Source organism: Crocodylus siamensis, chromosome 2 (genome assembly GCF_052110815.1).
Source record: "Crocodylus siamensis isolate JL-2025a chromosome 2, ASM5211081v1, whole genome shotgun sequence".
In the NCBI taxonomy this organism is placed as follows: Eukaryota; Metazoa; Chordata; order Crocodylia; family Crocodylidae; genus Crocodylus; species Crocodylus siamensis.
Window position 1 is genome coordinate 173,273,792 of NC_143396.1, and position 27,845 is coordinate 173,301,636.

At 46.0% G+C, this 27,845-nt stretch overlaps 1 protein-coding gene across 1 annotated transcript in view; it reads right to left on the reverse strand.

Moving 5' to 3' along the window:
* Window positions 1-27,845, reverse strand: part of IGHMBP2 (immunoglobulin mu DNA binding protein 2) — a 129,345-nt gene that overhangs the window by 78,087 nt on the left and 23,413 nt on the right. The window contains exons 5-8 of the mRNA XM_090032338.1: window positions 25,730-25,893; window positions 21,766-21,966; window positions 14,834-14,981; window positions 7,470-7,644 (exon numbers count right to left, since the gene is read on the reverse strand). Of these exons, the coding sequence (XP_089888464.1) occupies window positions 7,470-7,644; window positions 14,834-14,981; window positions 21,766-21,966; window positions 25,730-25,893 (688 nt within the window). The remainder of the gene's footprint in view (window positions 1-7,469; window positions 7,645-14,833; window positions 14,982-21,765; window positions 21,967-25,729; window positions 25,894-27,845) is intronic.

Here is a 27,845-nt window from a genome sequence, read left to right on the forward strand (position 1 = left end):
GTGAACAAGTGAGGTGCTGCAGGCAACGTCATACTCTGCTGTCCCCGTGAACCTTGGTTTTTATCTTTTTAATTTGCTCTAGTTGCTAATAGTGTCAGAGGGTCTTGCAGGCAACTTACTGCCCACAAGCCGTGGGTTGGGGAGTATGATCCAGAGCACAATGTGGTTGGTATGTTCCAAGCATTGTGCCTTTTGTTCAGATAGCATAGTAAAATAAATGATCAGATGAGGTATCAGGACTAGGCAGTACAAATTATTTACACAAATAAAGGTGCTATTTGAAAATTTACTGAAGGTCCTGGTCTACTGGGCACTGAAACAACTTTTACCAATTTGGTGGTATACCTGTGTAGCTCAGCATGTGAGCTAGCTCAGGGATTATAAAAACAGTATACCCAGCTTGGCCAGACACTTGGAGGATGTTTAGCTCTGCTTGGAAGCAGGATCAATTAGCTTGGGTGGAGTGCTATTTTAATGTAGCTATATACTGCTTCCAGGACCCAAGCTAGCGTGTGCACAGAGCTAGCTTAGGGATCTCTGCATAGCGCTGTAGACATATCCATAATCACAAGCTGATCTGCATTTTTCTGATCCTGACACAGCCAAATAATACTGAATTCCAGATATCACTTATATGTGAGACGGCTTTTCTGAGAGGCTTTCAAGCTAGTGTAGAACTTGCACAATGCTTTGCATTTTTACAGCAAAGTAGAAAGACCAAGTGGTGAATCTCCCAATCCTGTTAGCAAGCAGGTCCTCACTCAAGGAGTAGCACTGAAGTCAATGGGACCACCTCCAAAGAGGAATTGCTCATCACCAGAATGAGGGTGATGAGGGTTATTTAGCCCTAAACGAACGCTCCTTTTAATGCTCCTCTGACTGAGTTAAGTTGCCTTGTCTCCATTCGGCAGGTGGAGAAACAGAGGCTCAAAGAGGTTAAATTGGTTGCTGGCCACATCAAGTTGCCTATTAAGCAAACAGCAAAGTAGAGGCTAGAACACTGGTGTTCCAGCCAGGTTTTCCAATTGCTCACTAGCTGCTTTGGCCAATAACTGATTAAACAACTAGCACTGGTAGGCAAATCAGTTCATTCTCTGATATTCAGATGTGTGTCGTAAACAGCCCTCAAACTGATGTTAAAACTGGAACCTATTGCTCTGAGATTACGTAGACGATGTTACCTTATTTATATGATCTATTAGCAGCCTGTCCCAGTGGCTCTCTCCTCTGGATGGTTTCCTTTTATCTTAATTCTACAGCAGATTAGGGATTGGTACCTTGCTGGGTTTTTTGAATTGGTGGGGAAAGAGTGCAAACTTGTGATATCTAATCCTCTTGTCCGGTTATGCCATTTGAAGTTCCTGTTTCTTTCACATTTTGAGAAGGTACAGCAACTCGAGGCATTTTTTTGTTAAACTACAGGGACAGAGCCTGAACAGACATGGTCCGTCAGAGCTCCTTTGGAACCATGACAACATGTGCCAGCTCAAGAGTATCCCTGTGGTCTAATTGTTCCTAAAGCGTGTGCCTCATCTCGCTGTCATTTTATAATCGCCGCTATGTGCACGATCACTAGCACTGCTGTATCTCAATGGGCCAACTCTCACATTAATATTTTAAATAAATAAATGTGAGACCACAGTGATAGAATTTAATAAGGAAAAAGAAGTCTTGGAAGAAAGAGTGGGTGAGTCTGAACTCATCACCTGGAACCTGACATTCCAATCAGCCACAGAGGGAGAAAAGCCAAGCGAAGCCCGTAGGCAGAACAGAAAAACACAACGACCTTTTCATTTTTCTCTTGTCAAATTTATATTCTTTAATCTAAATTGTAATAATTTTATAAAAGATCATTTTTTCACTCAAATCAGATATTTCATTTACATGCTCTAAGTCCTCTGCTTTTTTGCCATTATATCGGCTGAAATTGTTCATACTTAGTTATTTAATAACTCTCCCAACTATGAACAGAATTTCAGATTTTACAGGGAGATTATTTTCCTCCTGGGCATTTTCCACATGATGCTTCTTATCTAGGATGACTCGAGGGCCTCACACAAACTCAAAGGCAAATGGCCTAAACCACCCCATAGGCCTGTGCAAGTGGCTAGTATTTGCTTTGGATTCGGCTGATTCAGGGGACAGTGATTCAATTCGGTGATTTGAATCACTGTCCTGATTCGATTCAGCCAAATCTCTGAATCAGCCAGGCCCACCCCTGCCCCTCTCTCAGCCTGGCAATGGCTGCCCCAGCTCTTGGCACTTGTAAAATAAAAAAAATAAAAAAAAAAAATACAAGCCCCGGATCACCGGGTGCTGATGGGCAGGGGGCAGTCCCTGCTGCCCCCTGCTGTATGGGGGGCTCTGCACGAGCCCCCAACACCCCCTCCCATTCACCCTCCCCTCCCCAGGCCAGCTCCAGCCCTTTAAGAAAAAAGAAAAAAACCACAAAAAAACCCTGGGACTCAATGCTCCTGATGGTGGAGGGTGATCCCTGCTGCCCCCACACTGCCCTGCCCCACATGGGGAGCTCTGCACAAGCCCCCAAAGCCCAGAGGCCCCTGCAGGAACAGTGAGTCCCAGAGCCTCTCTCAGCTTTTTTTTTCTTAAAGGGCCAGAGCTGGCCTGAGCGGAGCACCCATGGGGGGGCCAGGAGAGTGGGGGAGGGTCAGGGGGCTCATGCAGAGCCCCCATGCAGCATGGGGCAGTGGGGGGTAGCAGGGATTGCCCCCCCCCACCCGGCAGCACCCGGTGAGCACTGGGGCTTTTCTTTAAAAGTACTGAGCTAGGGTGGTGGGGGACAGTGGGGGGCCTGGCAGGAGTCCCCCCAAGGTTCCCTCCCCACCTCCCCTGCCCCTAGTACTTACCAGCTCCAGCCACTGGGGACTGCCTGAAACCTCAAATCTCTCTGAATCTTCGGAAAAGATTTGGAGAGCTTTGAAGCGATCTGGATCTTTAACACTGGTCCCTTGATTTGATTCAGATTCAGAGATTCAACCACCGAATCGGGCCGAATCTCCTTTAAATCAAATCACCACTCAAAGCTTCACACAGCCCCACTTTCCAATATGTTGACTTTCCACAAGTTGAGAAAGCAGAAATGCTTTGGCCAGGCTCTGTCAGGGTCTAAATGTGTGGGCAATGAGACACACACACCTAAGACACTCAGCTGCTTTTGAAACCCCTTCCTATTTGGATTTGAAAGCCTAGCAGTAGGGTACCCTTTTTGAAAAGGCTGGCCTGGAGGATCACGATAATTTCGTTAACCTACCAAAAGCCTAAATTACTTTTCAGTGTTGATACTGAAACTATTTTGTGTGGAAGCAGCAAGATTTTATGCTTCTGTGAGAAGAGATATGAATAAACATGACATACAGGCAAATATTTCTGCAGGTGCTTAACCAGAAGCCTGGGAACAGTGCCAGTGAAGGCAAGGGGACTACTCATGCGAGTAAAGTCATGTACCTGTTAAAGCACTTGCAGGATCAGGGCATTCATTTGCGATAGCATGGTTCTTGCCTATAGCAATCATGCAGAATTCAAATAAGAGATGCTACTCATCTGTGTCATTTGAACAATACAGCATTTATAATTCTCTTCATTATAAATTATAATATTAAGAGACACTAGCATAAATTGGCTTAGGTGGGAGTCAGGCATCTAACTTCTAGAAGCTATTTTGAAAAAACTAACTGAGCATCTAATTCAAGCTTAACCAGAGCAATGCAGAACCTTGAGGTACTGCAAGAGCCTTTTAAGGGTGCTGTAGGGTGCTGTTCAATATTAATACGAGTTAAGTGTGCAAACACCCTACATGATTCACCAGATAAAGTGCAGATTGAGAATAGGAATCCATAGTATAGAAAATATTCTGCTTCATTGTGGTCTTTTTGATTCTTTGGAACAAAAATAGCTCTGTTATTTTTCTGTAGTCAAAAAATGAGTGAAAGCTTGAAACTGACATTGTCTGAAGGGTGCTTTTAGTCTAAAAAGTATGAGAACCACTGACCTATCTGAATCCCAGGTGCCTAAAGATTTTTGTCAACTAAGCTGTTAATCCCTCTGGACCTCCACCTCTGTAAAACAGGAATGATGATAACTCTTTCCCCCCTTCTTTTGTTTATCTTGTTGATCTGGAGTATGAATGCTGTGGGGCAGGGGATTTCTAATACCATGAATATATATAAAACTTAACCCAATGGGTTCTTGATTTCAGATTGGGCTTTTAGGGTGCCTAAACATGCGCAGAGAAGCTGCTCCAATGGGCTGTAATTACAGCGCACTGGAGCTGACTCAATTAATCGAGTCAGCCAGAGTGTGGTAACTGTCGCGCTCCAGCAGACTCCAGTATCATGTGTATCAGCATCCCCACACTGAAAAATGGTGTTGAGGGGCACTTTAACTAAAGCTTGATTGATGACCTTTAGTTAAAGTACCCCCCCACTGCCACTTTTCAGTATGGGGGCGTGGATGTACATGACACTCTGGGTGCTTTAAGTAGAGAGGTTCAAGAACCTCTCTAATTAAAGTACCCCACCTCCCAGAGCACATCTATAAATGCCTCTAGACACAAATATTGTGCAAAGAATAATTAAGAGCTTATACATTTTAAATATAAGGCCAGCAATACCACTCCACTCTTTGTACGTGGTAAGACATTCCTATATCCAGCTGGTTACAGATAATGAAAATATCCATAGCTACTATCTCCATAAAAGCAAATCAAAATTTAGATGAAAAGATCAGCAAGAATAACACCACACAGTCTGAAGAACAGCCTGCAAGAAATCCATAGCAGGAAAGGATATTAAAAAGCCAGGGAGAACATATTGCTGCTGGTGCCTTAAGTCTCTCAGGGAAAGAGTCCATAAATTAGACATAATTTTTAATACCCCAGCAGTCCTTTATAATATAAATACTATACCCAATCAAAAAAAAATCTCTCACAATCAATAAATAAAATCCTTTGGAACCTGAATTTTCAGCTGACTGATGCAACGATGCAGGCAAGTGTGCTGTAGAATGTGTAAAGGAAAAATTCAGGCCCCTAATGGTGCAGAGCTAGGAGAATGGAGAGCAACATCTTATCACGTGTTGTAATGTCATGATTTATTTTATTAATGTTTATAGGTAATCTTATGGCATTGAAATCAGTTGAAAGATTCCCAATCATTGCAAGGGGCATTAGATTAGACCAATTCTAAGGATGGAGGGGAGCTAATTAGCTTCCCAAACCATTAAACACAGGAAGACAGGTCTGGAATTAGTCCGCTGGGCCATGGAGGTCAGGCCCTGCATCTGCAGACAGTCAAAAGAACATAAAAAATGCCCTGCTGGGTCAGAACATGGGTCAATCCATAGGCCAGGATCCTGTATCTCCCAGTGGCAGAGAGAAAATGCTACTGGGGGGGAAAGGGAAGAAGTATGGGGGAGGAAAGACTATTTATGCAGGGTCTATCCAAACTGATCTGTCCTCTGACCCTCTTTCCTTACCACTTCAAGCACTTAAAGGCCTAGGAAGTCCTAACCTGGAGGTTTTCACTGAAGGAATCCGATGTTCTCATGTTGTTTCACTGACCTCAGTGGGACACTGCTTATGCTGGAAGTTGCGCAGGTGCTTGAGTATTTTAATAAACTAGAACAGACTTAAACACATAAGTACTTCACTCAGCAAACACCTGATCCCTACATACCAAGAGTGTCAAACATATGGCCCTCAGGCTGGCCCTGGCGCATGCAGCCCTAGGATCTTGCCAGGTCTTAGACTGACCCTGTACTTGGGTCATGTTAGAGCTTGTGTTCAGGGCTGGTCTGGTAGGGCACCGCATGCAGCACGTGCCCCGGGCTGGTGCCCTGCGTCATGTGCAGCTGATGCAGCCAAATTATCCCTATACACCATGTGCAGCATGCAGCCCCACTCTCGGGCTTGTTCTGCATGCTGTACAGGGAGCCAACAAGAGTTGAACACTGTATGCGGCATCCCACCAGACCAGCTTAGTTTGCTAGTTCTAGTGTGCACAGATGGCCTAAGGCCAGATCCAGACTGATGCCAGAATTAGCACACAGGGCCAGTCCAGCAGGCCCTGCATGCAGCCCATGCCCCAGACCTTCTGCGCTGCGTGCAGCACCCATGGTGGCTGTCCACACAAACTAGACATTCATGCTATGTACCAAGCTAGTGCTTCCTATATAAACCAGGGGTCAGAAACCTACAGTCCATGGAGCCACTGGATCAGATCTGCAGACATGAAGCTTTAGCAGAATTCAGTGGCTGGGGGCTCCAGCAGCATTTGGCAGTGGGGACTTCTGCACCACAGCTGGAAAAGCAGAAGCAGTGGCAGCATCAGAATTATAATGCATGCCTTCTATGGCTTGAGCTGGGTCATTCTGGCCTGCAGCTGATAACTGTCTTAAACTACAATTCACCATTAAGCTATGTGTGTTCCTCTTTCCCTCCCTTAAAAAGCCTCCTGTCTGTCCACTGCTTGCTCACTATGTCAGCTCTGCACTTGAGCCATGCTGTAGTGGTATTCCATGCACATTCCCCTCTTCTTTCTAAGATCTCTTTCCAGTTCCTACATCTGACTGACTTGCTCTCCTTTACTTTTCTGGATCCTACAGGCATGTGTTTACTCTACACATCAGATAAAAGGACTAGAAGGACTAATGAGCTGAACTGCCAGATTTTTCTGTGGTGGTGAGGTTCCCACAGCAGCTGTATCTCTGCTCTTTTGCACACACTCTGTGGGTTACAACAGGGTCCTTGGAGCAGATGCTTCACCTACCTAGCTGTAAACAAAGCACACACAGCAGGCCAAGGACAATGATTCTCACTGTTAGGGGGCTGCCTTTGCTGGTTGCTCAAATAATGTACCCCTGTCCTCCAGAAAAGCTTTCCCCTACCAGCTGGACTTTTTAGAGTCTTCTGAAGTCTCCATTGTACGAGCCCTAGTTTTGATCAGAGGGTCACACCACACCTGGATGGCATTAGCAAGCTGCCCCTGCCACTCTGAACAAGCATCATTTACTCAGCAGCTCAATGCCAGGTTTAAACACCTTCTAAAAAGTTAGTTCAACAAAAGATCACCAGGCTCCAGTGCAAACTCATAGCTCTTGTCCTCATCTTACAAACCCTGTATTACCCAGTCATCCAGCATGTACAAAGCACAAGATGCTGCATCTCTTAAGATCATACAGAAGCGCAACACCTTTGCAGTGCATTGATTAGTCAGCCGAATGTAACATTAACTCACCTGGATGAAACAGCCTGCTGTCTGAATGAATCTTTAACTGGGGCCCTGCTTGAGGCAAGTCTATTGCATCTATGAATGTGTCATTAAAACCAGCCAGCGGAGTACACGAGTCAACCACTTCACGTTAATGAAACTCTTTCTTGTGTGAAACTTTACAACGTTTATCATGTCTGAATAATGAATGGGAGGTTTAGAAACTGTGAAAATGCTCCTTACTTGTGAGATATGATTGTTGGTGGTAGCTGCTTGTGATCCCCAGCCAGGATGCACTTTCTGGCTTTCAGCAGAGGTATCCAGCAGCTTGCTTCAAGAGCCTGGGCACATTCATCGATCACCACCAGATCAAAGTGATTTTCAGGAAGTAGCTTCAAGGGGCCATCAGGGGAAGCACCTAATTAAAAAAAGAATATAAGCTCAAACAAACTTATTTCTTTAAAGATCGTCATCACACACAAAACACACACAAATTAAACTGTGGTTCTTAAAAGTAGGTAAAATCTACAGTGAATTACAAGCTCAGTTCTCCAGTCCAGCAAAAAGAAAATGGACTTCTTTTTTTACCATCTTCTGATTATGCTTCTTGCTTTGGCATCTATGCCCAAAGGCATCCAAGCACCTTAAAAACAACAACAAAACACAGATGATAAATAGAACAATATGCTCCAATAAGACATCAAAGCAGAAGCAGAGTAAAAATACTAACGAACACCCTCTTTTCTTCTGCTCACTTAAACAAACAAAACTATTCACAACCAAAAGCAAAAGGGAAACAGACACGAGGTCTGCCTACATGTGCTCTGAGATACTTTGGTGCGAGGGGTGGGAAGGACCTATCTTTATCAGAAAAGACCTTATCTAATATATGTGTCCTCTCAACAATGCATCATAGAGCTGCTAGCAACACCAACTGCACTGATCCTGCACACCAACTTCTGAGAGCATCTATGATAGTGTGCAGTACAAGATGCTGTAAACAGCAATTTGGGCATGGAACTTTTCAGGTCTTTTTATTATGTGTGTTCACTGTTGAGAACAGGCTTCCCCACCCTAAGTCAGGCACTATCAGAGTCCAGTCACAAAAATAATTTGATGCCTTTATGGGCCATGGATCAGAGCTGCACATAAGAGGCACTGAAAATAATTGAGAAATAAATAATAAAAGAAGATGGAAGAGAGAGAACAGGGCAGAATTTGAGAGCCAGCTGTGGTAGACAAGTGCTTTGTTATTCAGAGCAACAACATTAGTTTTTGAAAGATCCTGTGCTATTGTAAAACTGATGAATGCCACTCTGATGAGATATGATTTAACTTTCTTATTATCCAGTCCTGTCTGTACAATCTGGGATCACACCAGGCACACTGGATTTATGCAATAGTTTGTCAGCATCAATAGAATTCATTTTTCTTAAGCAAAACTTTCTCAGTATATATGTATCCAGTACAGTTCTGTGGGATATGTAACTTGATAACAACAGTTGCAAAATTATCCAGATCCATGGCTCTCAATCTTTTTAAGCTCAAGAAAACCCTGGAAAACGCCAACTCTTAGCTTTCACTCGTTTTTTGACTACGGAAAAATAATGGATCAATCCTCAGTTGCAAAGAACTGAGACAACAGGTCAGAATATTTTGCCACTATGGATTCTAATCTGAAATCTCTGGGTTTATCTTGTGAACCACGTGTCTGCACACCTAACAGTGCTAATATTGAATGGATCCCCATGGTACCTTTAAAGGATTTCACAGAACTTCAGGGTACCATGGCATTCTGGTTGAGAATCACTGATGTCAATGAAGCCCACACAAAGCATAACTGTATAGGCAGATGCACCCTATTCCTAACTGGCTGCTCTAGTTGGACTAAGTCACTGAATTCCCATTAACTAAAGGTCACTTATGTCCCCCAGGAGGGCAGTGAGTCAGCTTTCCTCCTGTTTGGCTTAGCAACAGAGAGCAGTCTGCATGAATAAATCCTGCTGAGCTCATCCGGAAGGATGCCACACTGGTCTGGACCTCTGGTGGTATTGATGCTTCAGCCAAGATCTTTGTAAAAGTCACAGTTATGCTGGATTTCGTGCATTGATTTACTGGTTCTTTTTACAAAGGGGTTTTTGAGAAGGCCAAGTTCCTTCCATTTCACAACTGCTAACAAGCCAGCAGAGTTGTATGACTGCAGATGGAAAACTCTACTGCACTGGTAGGCATGGACTGGTAGATTTACTATAAAAGAAAAAGTCAGCACAATTTCCTTTATTTAGAGTTACAGCTAAAATGGAGTCACTGGGTGCATCCAGATGAGCGCACACACACCTCTTGCGGCAGTTTGGGATGCTGCAAGACATATGCTGGAAACAAAAAAACATTCCCCACACTGTAAATGGGCAGCGCAGGCTCAAAATCTGATACCAGGAGATCAAGGTATCAAAATAAAATATGGGGAAAAGAAGGGCAAACAGAGGCTTGAGTCCTCCACAGAGTCACTCTGGTAGCCAGCCAGAGCATCTCTATGGCTGCCCTTTGCCCTGATAATGCAGCATGTGCAGGGCAAGGAGCGCTACAGGCTGTAGCAACCCAGATGCAGGCCCAAGTAGGGATGGGCGGTGTAGGGGACTGGAGTTGGGGCTGTGTGGCTAGAGGGTAGGGGGGGAGGGAAACTGTGGGTGGGGGCTGCTTAGGAGGGACGGGTCCCCACCTGCCCCCACCTGCTGGGGCTGCAGCCCCCCCCCACGGCCCACAACTCACCTTCCCTGCAGTAGTGACCATGGGGCACTCAGGGCCTGCTGCAGCCAGAGCCCCCAGTGGGGCACAGCGCTTCCCCGGTGGCTAAGCCAGTGCTACCTGTGCCACTCGTCCCAGGGCTGGTGCAGCTCGGCGCAGGGCTGTGCTGCTTCAGCCAGCACTGGGGCCACTTACACCATCAGGCTGGGCCAGTTCCATGGTGGTGGGACCCGGCTCAGAGCACAGGGACTGCATGTCGGGCTGAGTCAGGTCCCGCTGGTGCTGGGCCCACTCACGCTGTCAGGGTGGACCTGTTCACGGCGGCAGGACCCAGCTTGGTGCAACACGTGGTCCCTGAGTGCAGAGTCGGGTCCTGCCACCATGGAACTGGATCGACCTGATGGCGCAAGCAGCCGCAATGCTGGCAGGACCTGGCTCGGTGCAAGACACAGTGCCTGCATGCTGAGCTGGGCCTGCTGCCATAGAACTGGCCCAGCCTGACAGCGCAAATGGCCCCAGTGCTGCCTGAAGCAGTACAGCCCTGGGTCGAGCTCTACCAGCCCCAGGACAAGCAGGACAGGCAGCACCGCCTCTGAGGCACCAGGGAAGTGCCGTGCCACTGGGAGCTCTGGCTGCAGCAGGCCCTGAGAGCCCATGGTCACTGCTGTGGAGAAGGTGAGTTGTGGGCCATTTTGGGGGGGGTGGGGAAGGGGGAGGAGTGGGCCAGTGCAGGGGCTGTAGCCCCAGGATGAGACCTGCTGGCAGGAACTATTGCTGCAGGGGCATTTGTCCCCACATCCTCATTAGTGAAGGGCTCGGGGAGGGGCTCTAATTATTCTATAATAAGAAAACCAAAAGCACACATCAAAATGTATAGATATTTAGAATTTATTTTATTATAATGATTGAGACACTGGTATGTATCCAAAATGCTCTAACATTGTAAATATATCAACAAAACATTGCCCAACTGATATCTCTCTCTCTCATTTTAATTGTGGAAGAACATGGATTTGGGGTTTTTTTAAAGAGTGAATTTGGGATTCTTTTATCAGGGATTTTGCAGTTTTAAATAGGGACCACCAGAATTCCTGCTAGTGAGGCAAGTGGCAGGACCCAGGCAGTGGAGCCTGCTCAGGGCTGGTACCCAGGACCCATCTGGAAGTGGCTGACCTCCTGGCCACTTGAGGCCAGAAGGACATGCTTTGACAGTTCAAAGCAGGCCAACACACTGACAACATCTTCTAGGCAATAGCTGCCCAGATAGCAGGGCGGCGGCACACATGACAGTAGTGCCACACAGAGGCCAACTATGCAGCTGCAGCCCACTGGCAGCTGGCCCAGAGGTGCAGATGCCTCTGCTGCACCTGTGCAGTCACCATCCGGGTCTGGCAGGCACGCAGCCTTGGGGCCACAAGCTGTCGCAGGTGGCAGCAGGTCACAGCCAGGCAGCAGCCCCCACTACCAGACTGCTGCAGTGGGTAGAGGGGGCAGGGGCCATTCCAAGTTAGGGCTGCTTCAGCAGTCCAGCTGGCACAAGGGCTAGTGTCCCCAGGTACCAAGTGGCCTGGGCCTCAGAAGCTCCTGAGGGCAAGCAGCCCTGAGCTTCTCACCAGGGCAGGTTTTTATACTAGCTAGCTCCCCCTGGCTGCAGATCAGGGAGGAGCTGGGTGGGGTTATTTTGCCCCAAGTGGCACAACTTGGTCCACAGCAAAGTTCATGTCCAGGCACATACGCCAAGGCAAAAATCCCTGGCTCAAATTTGGGCCGGCCCTATTTGAGCTGTTGCAAGCGCATGTGCCTGCATGTGTGGATGCGCCCACTGACTCCAAACAAATAAAGGAATTGGGGAGGGAGGAGGGATGGTGAGGGCAGAGGCTGGGTTTCATGGATATCCTGTGAAATTCTTCAATCTATTCACACTTTCCTTCAGCAAATAGTTCCTGAACAATCAATATTTACACATGGTATTTGTTGCCATATTGAGCTCTGCTGTAGGAAATCTCTTTGGCAAATGCTTATCTATAAGCACGTGAATAGTCCTGTTGATTTTGCTGGATGCTTTATGTGCTTAAAGACATCTTATGTGCCCACAGGCTTGGTATGTTCAATACTTAAGTTACTCTCATAAATTGTAAGGTATTATTTTTGTTTCTTGGTTGGATGATTATGGAGCTAATCAAATAAGTGCATAAATTGTGTTGGCCAGTCACATAAACGATCCAATCAGGAAACAGAAATGCCACTCGATTCAAAATACTGAGTAGCAGAGATCAAATTTCAGATAGCTAATGTTATTCTCTAGAAATACACATCAAAATAAATAACCAGTACAGCACAAAAAGCAAAATTTAAGAAGCAAAGGTAGAATCTAAAGCTCATTCTTGGATACTGTTCATATTAAAAACCCATTTTAATTGGAGCACTGGCATTACTGAAGTTGAAATGTCTCTGAAAAATGAGCCCACATGTAGGGCTGAAAACTGCTTTTGTGCTTACAAAAGAATCAAATATTTGTGAATCTCCTCCCTACAACTGTTTCATAGTTTCATAGTAGGTAGGGTGGGAAGGGAACTGAGCAGATCATCAAGTCCAACCCCCTGCCATGGGCAGGAAAGAATGCTGGGGTCAAATGACCCCGGCTAGGTGTCTATCTAGCCTCCTTTTGAACACCCCCAGGGTAGGAGCGGGCACCACTTCCCTTGGAAGTTGGCTCCAGATCCTAGCTGCCCTGACTGTGAAGTAGTGCCTCCTGATATCTAGCCTGAATCTACTCTCCCCATCAACTTATGGCCGTTATTCCTTGTTACTCCCGGTAGTGCTCGGGGGAACAGGGACTCTCCCATTGCCTGCTGGTCTGCTTTGGCCAGTTTATAGATGGCCACCAGATCCCCTCTCAGCCTTCTCTTGTGGAGGCTGAACAGGTTCAGGTCTCATAGCCTCCACTCCTAGGGCCTGCCCTGCTGCCCCCTGATCATGCGAGTGGCCCTCCTCTAGACCCTCTCCATGTTGTCCACATCCCTCCTGAAGTGCGGCGCCCAGAACTAGACGCAGTACTTCAACTGCAGCCTAACCAGTGTCGCATAGAAGGGGAGGATCACCTCCTTGGACCTGCTCGTGATGCATCTGTGGATGCATGACAAGGTGCAGTTAGCCTTCCTGACTGCGTCCCCACATCAGCAGCCCATGTTCATCTTGGAGCCTATAATGACTCCAAGATCCTTTTCTGCCTCTGTGCTGATGAGAAGGGAGTTCCCCAGCCTGTAGGTATGCTGCTGGTTCTTTCTCCCTAGGTGCGGTACCCTGCACTTGTCCGTATTGAATCAGTTTAAGTCAGTTTGTTCAGTTTTACTTGCAAATCTGTTCTGGGCACTCTTTTCCCGTTCCTATATCTAACTGAACTGGCTTCAATCCATCTGTAAGACTCATAGAAGAGCTCATGTCATTTACAGATCTGTAAAATGCAACATATAATTCTGTATAAACATTGCATTTATAAGGAGCTGATCCTCATAAAGGCCAGGACATTTCACAGGTTTGGCTGGCTGATTTATAAGCAGCAGAGGAGAATGCATGTGAAGAGGCCTTTGTAAAAATTACTTTTCACAGGATGTTTTTATTGCCTTGATAGCAGACCATTCTTGCTTTGGTACGTAGCACTCTGGTTACAAAGGGCAAGCATTATTATGGTATCATTATGGTTTATTAATTGTACTGCAGGAACACAACATGACCCCAGATGAGATCAAGATCCCATTGTAGAAGGCCTCAGACAAATACATCGTGAGACCCTGTCCCTGCCCCAAAAAGCTTACAAGATACATAATCAATACAGACAAAGTAGGTGTCAGGTCAGAGGACGGTTCAGTGCAATTGGTCTATCACTATTAAAAACACCATGAAAGAAGTTAACGTAGAGACATTGGGATTACGAATTCTTAGTCTGCAGGTCATAATCACAACAGGTGCCAGGGAATCACAACCATCCTTTCTTTCCTACACTGCTAAATGGTAGGAGAGGGGGCACAGACAGAATGGAAGACAGATGCCATATGGAAAAGCTAATAATTACAGAACTATGTTAAACATGCAAGACTTCCATCTATTCTGGGTTTATATGGGCATTATGAAGCATACAAACTCAACACACAGAGATCTACTCTGTTCAGTGCTGGTGAGACTTCACCTGCAGTACTACATCCAGTCTGGGGCACTACACTTTAAGAAAGATATGGACAAATTAGAAAGAGTCCAGGACAGCAACAAAAATTAACAGATCCCTAGAAAACATGGCATCTAGAATAAGGTTGGAAGAACTGAGATTATTTGAAGGACAGAAGAGTGAAAGGAGATTCGATAACAGTCTTCAAATTAGAAAAGGACTGTGATAAAAGAAAATTCAGATCAATTTTCCTCTATGTCCAGTGGGAGAGAGGCCAAAAAGTAACAGATTTAAATTGCAATGAGAAAGATTTAGGTTGGATATTAAGCAAAACTTTTAAACTACAAGGGTGGTTGAGCACTAAAAGAGGTAACCTACAGAAGTGGTGGATTCTTTGTGACTAGAAGTTTTTAAAGTGTAGGTTAAGCATGGCATGATCCTGTCTTCAGCAGAGGGCTGGACTAGATAACCTGAGTTTATGTTACCTCATCCATTTTGTAACTAGTAAAGTGATTCTAATAGCAAAGCAGGTAACCAGACGTAAGTATTTTGCATGTTTCTTATTCTATTACAGATTACCTGCAAGAAACCCTTCAAACCACATGAAGCTTCATCATGCACTACTACTTCAGACTGGTCATCTCTAACCACACCTCTTTTGACCTAATATTTGTGCAAAGGAGAAAACCATGTCTCTAACCTGTGTTTGTGGCAAGAACAACATCAGCCTTGGTAAGGACTGTAGTCATAGCAGTTTCTTCTCGCTCCTTCAGCTCCTTCCTCAAGGTCTTTATCTCATTTAGAAAATGGCTTCTCTCTCCCTTGTCTTGAGTCCTTTTGGTCTTGGCCTGCAACATGGAATTCAAAAATTAAAATTAAAAAAAACCCAGAGCCTCTGGTCCAGCAGACTTGATCCAACACACTTGCTTCCCTCAGAGCCTTTTAGTGGCCCATTTAATAATCAGAACAGCAGACACTAGCTTAAGTGCAGTTTGGCAGATTCTACTCAATAGCACTCCATTAAAAATAAGACTGCTCTGGGAACCAAATGTAAATGTTTTACTCTCTTGACTATTACGCGAGTAAGGCCTGCAGTACGGAATCTAGAACTTTATGACAACATAATCCATTACCCAATCTTGATCTGTTCAAGCTAGCACATTTGTGTGTCCTGAAAGGCATTTTTCCCCAGTGCAATGTAGCTTCCCATACAGAACGTGGCTCTATGGTTTTTGAAAAGAGACTGATAAACTCATACAATCAAAACCGACACAGAAAAATCAAGGCTGGACTGCTGATCAAACAGTCCAAATGCATTCTTCTGCATAATGATCCCTTCCAGAGATTAGTCAAGCACTTCTCAATACCACTCAGTCTTTTTCAGCTTTAACCAGCTGATGATTAAACTCACAGGTCTGAAGATACTACCAGCACAGCTCTTAACTGGGGACACAGATGATAAAGAGCAGGTAAAACCCTCATACCTCCCCTGCCCCTTTGCCCAGTGCTCCTCCAGGAAGGAAATGACTGTGGAGGGGAGACAGAAAAGGACAAGGAACAACAGTAAGCTTGACCTCATTCTCTCCCCTCCACTACTCTCCAATCACTAGCTGATGTAGTTGGCTTGGCAGACACAGAGGGAGCAATCTGAACAAGGCCAAATGGACAGCCGAGGCCTTACTCCTTTGCCAAAGTAAGAGGAAAACTGAAGAAGAGCTGAAAGGCTCCAAAAAGCAATTTCTCCTTGCTCAGCTTTTGGAGTGCTAAGGCCATGAGCTGACTCTTACTCAGGGCAGACAGTAAAGCTAGAAGCACCTTTTAAATAAAAATGCTAAATGATTGTACTTCTCTGCCTTAAGCAACAGCTCTACACTTTTTAATAATTGTATATGACCATGTGCAAATGATTCAGAACAATCTCTTTGAACAGAACATCAAGAGTTTGGGGGGGTTTTTTTAGTTATGAGGTTAAAAAAAAAGCCCATTGGTTCCCAGAACATCCACAGCTAAACTTTGGTGGTTGTGATAGACTGATGAAGCCACCTGCCATTGTAATTTATCTTGGAAAGGCACTAACCTCTTCCTCAGCAATTATGCTTTCCCAAATGGAAAACAACTTTGGGAATCGTTTATCTCCCTGGAGGCTAAAACTTATTAGAAGAGAAGCCTGGAAAGACTACAAAAATGCCATTCACCCATACTGCTCCAGTAAGAAGTTTGGTATGGAAGTGAGCAAGTGGATGGAGAGCTGGCTGTAACTAGTGATGCTAAATTCTCTTCCTCACAGAACTTCAGGAAGCAGACAGGATTTAGGAAAGTCTCAGGATCTAGTACATTGTGCTTTAACATTTGCTCTGGAAAGGGATCTGGTCAAACTAAAACAGCTAGTAAACTATCTAGTATAACTGCACCTAGATTTCTCCTAATGTCCTTAGGATGCAAAGAGCCAAGTGGATCTCAGCAGAGACCGCAGTCAAGAGCGCACCACAGAGCAAAGGCAACATCAAAAGCCTGGCAGCACAGCCCTAAGGTACCCTTTGGAGCACAGAGTAAGCTTGTAGGAAGACTGAATTCTCTTTACCATTATCCTTGTCTTTAAATCCTGCACATAAAATCCATGCACCTAAGGGGACCCATAAGAAGTCATTATTACTGCATTACCACAATCAGAGCCCCATGGCAATAAGCATTGTAGAGTAATACAGTCCTTGTCCCAGCAAGGTTACAGTCTAGAGGTAGACAAGGCAGAGAATGTATAGAGTGAACACAACAGTGATTTTCAAATATGGTGTTAATTCCATAATTATTCTGGAGAGAGGGGAGTTTGGGAGACGCAAAGGAAATGAGAAAAAGGAAAAAAATGAGTTGGTGAAAAGGACAAGGCAGAGGACAGAAAAAATAAGGGAGGAAGAATGAGGCAAGTCTGTAAAGCTATAATCAAGCCATGTATAACCTAGGGCAGTCAAACCTAGGTGATCTCACAAGCAAATGAGATGCAACTATTCATTTTGAAAAGAAGATCTTATGGAAAATCTTAGGTGCATAGATAGTATGATCACATAACACAAGAATGGCTCACAGGAAGCAGCAATGAGCTTTATCAATTATACAAAAACTTAACCCTGACAGGAAATCAGAGAACAACTGCTATAGCAGCTGGGGCACTTTGAAACAATGGAAACGATCTGGGCACCAGAGAAAGTGCTCCCCAGGGTACTGGAGGGAAGAAGGTCACCTAGAACAGTGGTTCTCAGCCTTTTGCATCTTATGTCCAACCAAACATTGTGTCAAAAAACCCTGGTCCCACCATGATAAAAACAAATCCCCACAAAACTGCACTATTTGAGATATCTGTTGATTCATCTATCTGAAGTGCAAACAACTTTGATTTTTTCAATCAGGCAATGAGTTGAAGTCCCACCTATGCAACCTTCAAGTCCCACTGGTTGAAAAACACTGACCTAGAAGATCAAGATGAAGATGACTAGGTGATGAAGTGTCAAACCTACAGAAATTAAATATGGATGATTGGAGGATGAAGGTACACAACAGCCAGGAATGGAGGAAGATAGTGGAGACAGCGAAGGCCCTCTAGGGCCTATAGTGCTCCTATTATTATTAGTAGTATTAGTAGTAGTAGCAGTAGTAGTAGTAGTATTGGAAGGATGAGAACATGAAGGGCAGGAGGAGGGATGCTGAAGTAAAGATGGTCTGAGGGAGGGAGCAGGAGACTGCCTCAATATGGTACCTTGTTCATTTTCAGCCAATACACGTTTGACCTTGTTCAGTATTTCCAAGTTTCCTGCTATGGTATATGAGTAGGGGCTAGGAAGCTACCTGAGTGCCTCTATGAGTGTTAAAGTATACTGTGAAAGCTACATAACATCATGCCACTGCTCATAAATTTACACTGCAGTAGCATGCAAAAGCCTCAGCCAAACCAAGACCCCATTTTGCCAGACACTTTCAAACAAATGCACAAAGATGGGTCCTGAAGAGAATTTCAGTTTTTTTTAAAGTAAATGAAAGGTGGCAGCATAAATCCACTAGGCGAAGGAAGAAGAGAACAAATCTGGAGGATTTCATAGGTATGTGACCCAGTCAATAAAAGCACAGGGTGTACTGAGCCTTTTGAGTCCGCATTTCAGAACTTGAGCAGGCATATGTCTTTTTAAATACCTCCCAATAGCAGTCACTCTGGAACACAGGCCATCAGCTGCTTGAGGTCCCCTTTTCAGGAGGAAGAAGAAAGGAAACCCAAGTACCCATGAATCCCTGTTTTTCTCTCAATTTTCCACCCTGCTATGGCAAATCGCAAGACCCAAAGTACACATCAGTCACTATCTCCCCATTTATTCAGCTCACCCCCAAGCAAAGCAGCAAATAACTTGCAAATTGGAAAGACATGAAATGGCTTAAGACATCATAAAAAAAAGCTTATTAGATGTGAAAACAACCCAAGTCCTTGTCAAGGCAAATACTAAGCAATCCATTCATTTTATGAGACTGTTCCCTGGCTGAGGATACTTATTAACCGTGGAGCTCAGTCCTGCTTCTGAGGTCAACCTGCAGAAACCTTAAGACTCCCAGGAAACCTGCCCACCAAGAAAGACTCCTTTATAGCTCCCAGATGCTTGTACTGTAAACATGTTCCAAGACAGCGGCAGGAATGCAGGATGATGCATAGCCTTGACTAAAGAACTTAAGTAAGCTGCTGCCTTAGCAATGGCTCCAGATGAAGGTTTATGGATTTGTAAGCCACATCCAGCCTGCACCAAAAAAAGCATTGCAATGTCTGCAGCCATACAATGTCTGAAGATGTTTCTGATTGCAGCAAAGACAGTTTGTTGACACCAAGAGCTTACTGGAAAAATCAGTATTTTATCAGAAGCCGGGAGCAGGGGGGAGTAACAGATCTAGAAAAAGGTTGTTGAGTAGGTCTTTTATTCCACAGATTTAGGGTAAAAAAGCAAAGACTTTAGGGAAGGATCTATCTTCGTACACAGCAAAGTATTTGCAGGCAGATGTAACAAGATGTATTGTGTGTGCTTAGAGAAGAAGATACTTCAGCTGAGGCAAATATCTTCCTTCATGGTGCGTTATTGCCATGGTGAAGGCATCCTGTGCAAGGCTGCTGTCAGGAAGGGAGGGAAAAATGCAATAACATCTACTGAACCTTCATGTCCTAATTCAAAATGTCAAACTAATTTAATAGTGTTAAAACTCATTTAAAAAATAGTTACGATTTTCAATAGCTCCCTTCAGTTTTTCTCCCAGGGGCTGGAGATGGGAGGAAATTTCAAGGCAATCAGATATCGAATGATGAAGTTATTTAATCATTTGAACATTTTGCTCTATTCCCACTGTAAAAGGTAGGACTAGAGAAAGGTGCCAGACCAACAACCTGGGAGAGGGAGGGAGGTGTTGGGGAAGATGGGAAAGGGAAGGTGGACTGCAACGCCTCCCATAGTCCTGTCCCTCCCTCCAGCTCCCCCTCTCCTGCTCCTACTTACCAGCTCCCTGCTGCAGCCACTGGGGACTGTCTGAATCATTGAAGCTCTCCGCATGTTTTCCAAAGATTCGGAGAGCTTTGAATCAATTCAGACCTTTTAATTGGTCCCCTGATTTGATTCAGAGATTTGGCCACCAAATCCGGCTGAATCTCCTCCGAATCGAATCACCAGCTGAAGCTTTGCACAGCCCTAGTTTAAACGTATAACAGAACACAAGCTCAGTGCACATAAGCCAGTTTAAAATGGCTGAAACTGGTTTAAGATAAACCTGGTGGAATGCAGTATCCAACTTAACTAATTTGGGTCAAACCAGTTTATGGAACTTCTGCCCCAGACCTCTTCCTGGTTCAAGTTAAATCAGAGTCCCTCAGCATGCTTTCCAGCCCTGGGCTGGGCTGTGTTGTCTACTCCAGAGAGCAGGTATGGTCCTGCCCCTCTGCTCCCTAGCTGGAGCAGTGAGGGTCAGCTGATGGGGGATGCAGCCCAGCCTACAGGGGAGGGACTGCCTCCCCCCAGGCAAACCCCAGCTAGGGTCTGGGCCCAGGGTGTAGGGTTAAGCACCCCTTTCCCTGCTCAAACTTACTGCTGGCTGCAACTGTGGACTACAAATCCAAGAGGCACCTGGAAGCAGGAAAAGGAAGTAATGAGCAACCCGGCAGAGTCCTGCTACTGTAATTCTGGACTGCAAATTCCAGAAACGGCAAAGGCAGCAGGGAAGAGGAAGTGAACACACAGCCAGAAAGCCGTGCTGTAGCGCCCGCCCCAGCTTCTGGCCTGAGGCACTGCAGACACAGGGCTACATTTCCTGAATCAAAGTGTCTGTTTACTTCTGTTTGAATGTAATCTGTGCAGCTTAAACTAACCTGCAAAGACTGAATTGACTCGGCCTCGGGTTTCTGACTGTCTGTACCTAGCCCCAGGGTCTCACCCTGCTTCCTCTCCTGCCACACCTTGATATTAAAAGTAATGAGGGGAGGCTGGGGAACCTAGGGTGCTCGCTCACTTTTAGTTCTTGTTCTCTGAGGCCCTACTTACATTAAGGGCTAATTTTGTGGTTTCCTTCTGCCCCTACAGCCATGCCCAGGTTTTGCAGGTATTACTGGTTAATCACTGTAATGGGACAACTTGCCCCCATACAATGTCAGGCCTCTAATCGTTTGCCAGGGTCTTGGCCTTCCCAACTTCCACCCCTTTTCTCTAGCTGGGCCCCCTAACTCAAGTTCCACTGTTCTTACCCCCACTTCCGGGCCCTTTTGGAAAGGACAGCTATAGTGTTCTTTTTGAACCATAGTAAATTGATTACACAAACAGTTTTCTAGAGTGTATTATATTTAACCTTTAGTAGGCCTTACAACAATCCCTCCCACGCAAGCAAAGGTAAACCCCAGGCTTAAGAATCTGTGCTATATACATTGCTTAAATGACCTGCAGCACAGGTCCAAACTCATCACCATATCTCACTTTCAGGGATCCTTACAGGCATGAAACCATGCTCATACAATTAATCCAAGTATCATTTTAAGCTATTTGCACTATAATTAATTTGCAATAAATCTAAGGCCTGTTTTTTTCTTCCATTTGCTCTTTAAAAAGACAGGTGAGTCTGATGCTTAATTGCACACTGGAGCTGCTGCCTACCTTCAAATCTCTCTCTTCAAATACCTGAAGAGCAATTATAAAGAGGATGAAAACAGACTTCTCTCTGTTGCTGTAAGGGACAGGTCTAGGAGCACTGGCCTCAAACTACAACAGAGGAAGTTTAGATTGGACTTTGTGACTACAAGACTGGTTAAAATTGGAATAGGCTACCTAGAGAAGCTGTGGAATCTCCATCCCTGGACATTTTCAAGAGCAGGGGAGACAAACACTTGACTGGGATGGTTTAATCTGGGATGACCATGGCTTGAGCAGGGGCTGGACTAGATGACTTTGTTAGGACCCTTCCAGCCCTACTTTCCTATGATCTCAAGTGAGCAGGAAGTAGAAAAGAAGTTATGATTGAGGTATAAAGTGCTTGACATGTTAACACAAATGCAGAGCACTGTTTGGCAATACAAGTATTATTGAGAAAGTGTTCATACTACAGAGAAAGTATGTTGTGAGCAAATGAGACACATACAAATGCCTGGTCAATATCCTTCCTGATGTCAGCTACGATCTGGGCATTATCTCCACGGGCCAAAACCGCATCCAGGGAATGTTGCTGGATGGACTCCAGGAGACGAGCCGGGTGACCCAAGCGCAGAATCCTCACTTTGTAAGCAGCAAGTCTCTCCACTAGATTATCTACTGCCACATTTGATGGGGCACAGCACAGGACCTGGAAGATCAAACAAAATGCTATAATTACTTTCAAAAGGACTGCAAAGCCTTTGGTTAAGAACATGTAAAGCACAGATAGTCTCAGTGGAGCATGGAGGAGGGGAAGAGAAGATTGATGAATACAAGTGAGAGGAAAAGCCACCATTTAAATTTCTGCAGCTTCAAAACATTGCTGGAAAGATGCCTGCTGCCATAAGACAAAAGGCAAGGTTTTAAATAATCACTGACCACTAACATCTCTATTTCAATTTAGGCCATGTCCACACTTCTAATTTTGTTCTGATTTAGATATCTGCAAGGCAAATATTATGGCAACAGTGACAGGGAGAGCTGCTATTTGTAGTTGGGTTCAACTGTTTATGGAAATCAGGGACATTCCTACTGCACAAAAAGAGTGAGTGTCCCAGGGCCCTGGCAAATGTTGCTTTTGTTGTGTGAAACTCATACATAGCCCATGACATCCCAGACATTAAGTGAAACATTAAACGATTTAACATCTGGCCAGTTAGAACATGATAGGGCATGGTACAGTCCTCTGTTATTCCGGAATGCACTGCACCATGCCCCCAAAACCAGCCCACAGAGGCAATGGTAAACCATGACTTCTTATCTTGGAGGATAACACCATACAGCAGTTCCATCTCTGCTAGAATGGGGTGGGGCACAAGGATAGTCATGAGCCATTCTGGTCTTGGAGAAAAGATCTGAGGAGTAAATGGACTGACCACACTGTAGATTTGCTCCCAGTGTGTGTGTGTGAGAGTGTATGTGTGTATGAGAGTGTGTGTGTGTGTGTGTGCGAGTGCGCGAGTGAGATTCTGCAGCTGGACAGTCAATCAGCACACTGAGTGCTTGTGGCAGGACGGCCTCCAGGGGTGCCGTGACCTCCCCCAGTGCCCTACCTACCTGTGCCAACTTGGGTCTTGAATGCACCCGCTGTCTCGCCCGCCACGTCTTTGATCTTATATTATTAATAGGAAGCTGCCTTCCTGCCCACTGTGGCACGGTGCCCACCTTACTATGCCAGGACTCTATGCCCTATACTCGCCCTCTCCTGGGACTACTCTATATGCGCGCACCCTCCTGGGGCCTTCTTCCTATGCTCGCCCTCTCCCGGAGCCTTGCTCACTATCCGTGCCCCCTCCCGGGGCCTGCTCAACATCCGCGCCCCCTCCCGGGGCCTCTCACCCACAGACAGGACCCCACTGGGGCCTGCTTAATGTCCACGCCCTCGCCCATTCTGGGGCCTTGCTCACGCCTCTCACGCTCTCCACCCGCACTGGGGCCTTGCTCGCGCCTCTCGCGCTTCCCCGCCCACACTGGGGCCTTGCTCGCGCTTCTCGCGCTCCTCGCCTGCACTCGGGCCTGTGCTTGCGCTCCTCGTGCTCCTCGCCCGCACTCGGGCCTGTGCTTGCGCTCCTCGTGCTCCTCGCCCGCACTCGGGCCTTCTATGCCCGCGCTTCTCACGCACCCGCCCGCACTGGGGCCTTCTAGGCCCGACTCGGGCTTCCCAAAGTTGGGGCTCAGGCAGCCTCAGCCTCACCTGGCCCCCGGACCCCTCCTTGGGTCCTGTGCCCGACTCGGGCTTCCCAAAGTTGGGGCTCAGGCAGCCTTAGCCTTACCTGGCCCCCAGACCTGCCTTCCTGGGCCTATGCCCCACCGGGCCTGTCCCGCTAGTCTCCCACACTGGGGTCGGGGTTGGGACACCCCACAACACAGTGCCCCTGCGGTGCTAGGAACCCCCCCTTCTACTGCCTTGAGGCCTCCTCCACCCCTATAGCCTCGCCCAGTCCTCCGGTCATAACAATAACCCAAAACCAAAATCTCCCTCTCCTGGGTTACAACACAACTTCCAACCACAACAGAAAACTCCCCCTTCTGGGTTCCAACACAACTTCCACGCACCATGGAAAACCCCCTCCCTCCGGGGCTCCAACGTCAGTTCCAGGCAAAACCTGGCTCACACTCTCACGTATCTCCTTATCAGGGTCTCCTCCACCCAGCACTGCCAAGCGGCTGCTCTCCAGGCACCAGGCTTCTCTAATGTTGTGCTCAGCTTGCTCACACAGAGCTCCCTCCTTTTCCCAGGCTGCCAGCAGGGGAACTGAACTCTGGCCTCAGCCTGCTCTGCTTATAAAGGCCAGGCCCTGCCCCCTGGCGGTCAGCTGACCCAATCAGTTGTCATGGTAACTGGCACCTGCTGCCCTGGTGAGTGGCAGCTAAGCCCCTCTTTCTACTACTCAGGGCTACTATTCCTACTATCAGTAGCAGGCACCCTAGTGTCCTGCTACACCTAATTACTATTATTCCTGCTACAGTGCTCCACACTCAGCTGTCCTTGGGAACTCCCAAAAGCAGGAGCCACCTCAGGGCAAACTGAGACATCAGCTCCTCAATAGGTTTGCTGCAGCAGCACAATCTCTTGCACCATGACTGTCCCTCCAGGGAAGAGGCCCCTGAACATCTGGCACAGCACAATGTACAATATTTCTGTTCCACAACAAATCTCTATGGTTCCCACTGCACAACGTAAAGAACACTTGTGGAGGGGCACACTCCCTACATACTTGCACACCACAAAGAGCAACTTTTAAATGTACCTGCAGCCTTGAGGACTGATTGCCTCTGGGAGCCAAAGCCTCTTCTCCATCTCAAAGCTTGGGCTCGCCAAAGATCACTAGCTCCTGCTCAGTATGACATCCCACTAACCTCTGGGCCCGATGCCTGTGACTACATGTTGCAAGAGAAAGGACAGAGCTGACTTACTGACTCCCAGAGAGGCTGCATTTTTGTCAAGAACAAATCTCCATTCCATATGGACTCATTCCATAAACTTCACAGCAGGCCAGATATATGGAGAAAACATCAAAAGATGCTCACATTTTACTCGACCCAGAAAACCAAAACATCCCCCCATGGGAAGGAAGGATGCATCTGTAGTGAAGGTGTGGATGAGGCATCAAAAGTTTTATGTTTATCACCCAACTCAACCACAAACTTCCCAGGTGACAGGGCCATAAGTCAATAGATCTCTTTGTGCCATAGTTCTTCACAAGTACGAGATGGAAAACAATACTTCTCATGTAGGAGCCAGAGAATAAACTCTAGGGGTTATGGAGGCTTTCAAACACTGTGCTGACTGGAGTTCGTTAAAGCAGAATCTTTCCCAGAAAATGTATGCACACAGCTCCAAGCATGGCAAAAACCTACAGCTACTGTATAGCTAATGATTTCAGTTAGAGTCTCTAGGGACTACTGTAATGGGAAGAAGAATCTATGTGTTGCTAGAATTCCCATCACTGTGAAGTCTAGACACCTTAATCCAAGGGTCAGAAACCTTTTAGCAATGACAGGTCACCCCTTGTGACCCAGCTGCCACCAGAGGTCACTGATCCCACCCCTCACCTAGTGATCCTCCCACCCCCGACACATCACCAGAGGGGGTGTAACCACAGTCCCCTTTTCAGGCTCATGGTCTCCCCAGTACCCCATGCTGTGGTAGGAGGGGTCAGTGTGGCCAGCAGCTTGTGAGTGAATGCAACCTGCGGCACTCCTCTACCACACTGCCACATTTTCTGCATGGCACCAAATCCCCACACTAGTGGCAATCAGCAACGGTATACAGGCCATCTCAGAAGCTGCACTGGAATGCAGTAGGATGGAGTTAATTTGAGCAGTGATAAGAAACTTCAGAGCGTACTTGATGAGTCAGCAGAACAAGCATGCCCGTAGCCACTCTGGCACCTGCACCCATCACTTACCTTCAGGCCCTGCTGCACAGCTTGGAGTATTATCTCCACCACCGTGGTGGTTTTGCCAGTGCCGGGTGGTCCGTGAATAATGGCAAGTTCTTTCTGTGCCAGGGAAAAGGACACCGCTTCCTGCTGAGAGATATCCAGCAATTCATTATAGAATTTTAATGGCCCTGAGGAAGCAAGAAGAGGATCACTGAGAACTAAGCCCCATGCCAGACATTTGCAGAAGACAGCAAAAATACATGGCTACACATAGAAGATGTTCTCAATAGCTGGCCTGAATCAGTTTGACAATGAGAACAGCATTTCTAGTGAGTGAAGCAAATAGCTTAGTAGCCTGAGGAGTGAAGAGCATAGATCAGGAACACTGAAACTCATCTTTTTTGCATTTACAATATGTTACATACATTTTCCTGTTCACCTGCTGTTATCCTGGGTTATGAGAATCCGAGCCAGTTTTTGATCACAGCTATTGTGTATTACAACTCAGCCATAATAAATTACATTTTAGAGAATCTTTTATTTAATGTAGGCCCAAACATTTTTTTAAAAGGGGAAAAAAATGATTTGATAATATTAAAAATTCAGTGAGAATGGGAGAGGAGGGGATTGAACCTCCCCCTCCCCCAATTTTAATCATTTCCTCTCTTGGTTCTTGGCCATGAATCCAGAGACAAAAGCTTTGTACTACTGCATGAAAAGTAGAAAATTTATGCTGGCTACAAGCAAAACAGATCAGTCTAGTTTCATTATACAATATGTGAAATGGCAGGTGGCGGGAGGTGGGGGAAGCCAGGCAAATGGCACAAAGAATGAAAAATAAAATTAGATGCTTATATCTATTTCCATTTTAATTACCTCCAGTGCTGCCAGCAACACAGCAAAGGGGAAAAGTAATATGTGGATTTCGTTGCAACTGTATCTTTTTCATTTTGAAAGAGGATTTTTCTGTTATTTCTCCAAGCAGTTTATTTCTCCATATCCCTCAGATTAGTTTAATTCAGACCCAAATTTATTCTCAGCCCGCATAATCCTGCTGCTAATCTTCTTTTTTATTACTGCAAGTTAATTACAGCAGAGGATGATACATTAAAGGGAGGTTTTCACTAAATAAGGTAAAGTGAAGTCCCTATAAAACAAGGAGGGCCCTATTCTTGGCCAAATATCATTCACTTGATGACTGTCATTTAGAGCCTGATCCAAAACTCACTGCAGTCACAGGAAGTTTTGCCATTGCCGCAATGGTTAGAGATCAGGTCCCGAGATGTTGGCAGCTGCATGACGTGCTATCCTTTGTCACACACCATGCCCACATGACAATGCAGTCTATGGTACTAGCCTTTAAAACTCTTGAGCTAATGGAAACTAACAGCAAAGGGGGCTCTCAAAAGGACTCATGGAAGAGGGACAGAAAATGGTTTGTTTTATTCTGCCTTTTTCCCCAGGTTAGAGAGTGCTCATAGTAACAAGCAGAACATCAGGTCTCTCCAGAAGAAAAGCAAAACCAGCTTCAAAAAGAGAAGTGTTCCCCACATAAAAGAACAGTTGGTATGTGGGAGTCATTGATATTTGTTGCTTTGGCATATGCTACCAGGAGCAGGCTTTCCGAATTGCATGCAGGCGAAAGGTGCTGTATGGACAGCTGTGAAAATCAGAATCCTCTGTGGAGTAGGCAAGAAAGCAGAGGAGGAAGACAGCAGTGCCAGCTACCTTTGCCACTCTGCCAGGGTATCTTTGTGTTTGCCTACAGCAGCCACTGTCAACAGTGGCAAAGCAGATTAGTCCCACATCCTATTCTGTCCTCAGCCTCACTTCTTTGACAGCTGAACAAGAAGCCAATTTGGAGAGGCTGCTGTGTGGGAAGGGACTGCCACGTCATTCCACTAAAAGCCACCAAGTAGTCACTGATCACTGAGATAGGGGGGACGAGCCCCACATCAGGACAGGCAGATCAGTGTCAGTGTGGTCTGGCCTGCAGACAGGGCTTGCCGCCTACATCACCTCACAACAGCTACCAGCAATATGAGCCTAGGATGGGGGACCCTCCAGCTGGGAAAAATACCCAGGAGGAATAAAGAGGAGAAAAGGAAAGTGGTAAAAGGAGAATCTCTCTTATAGCCAT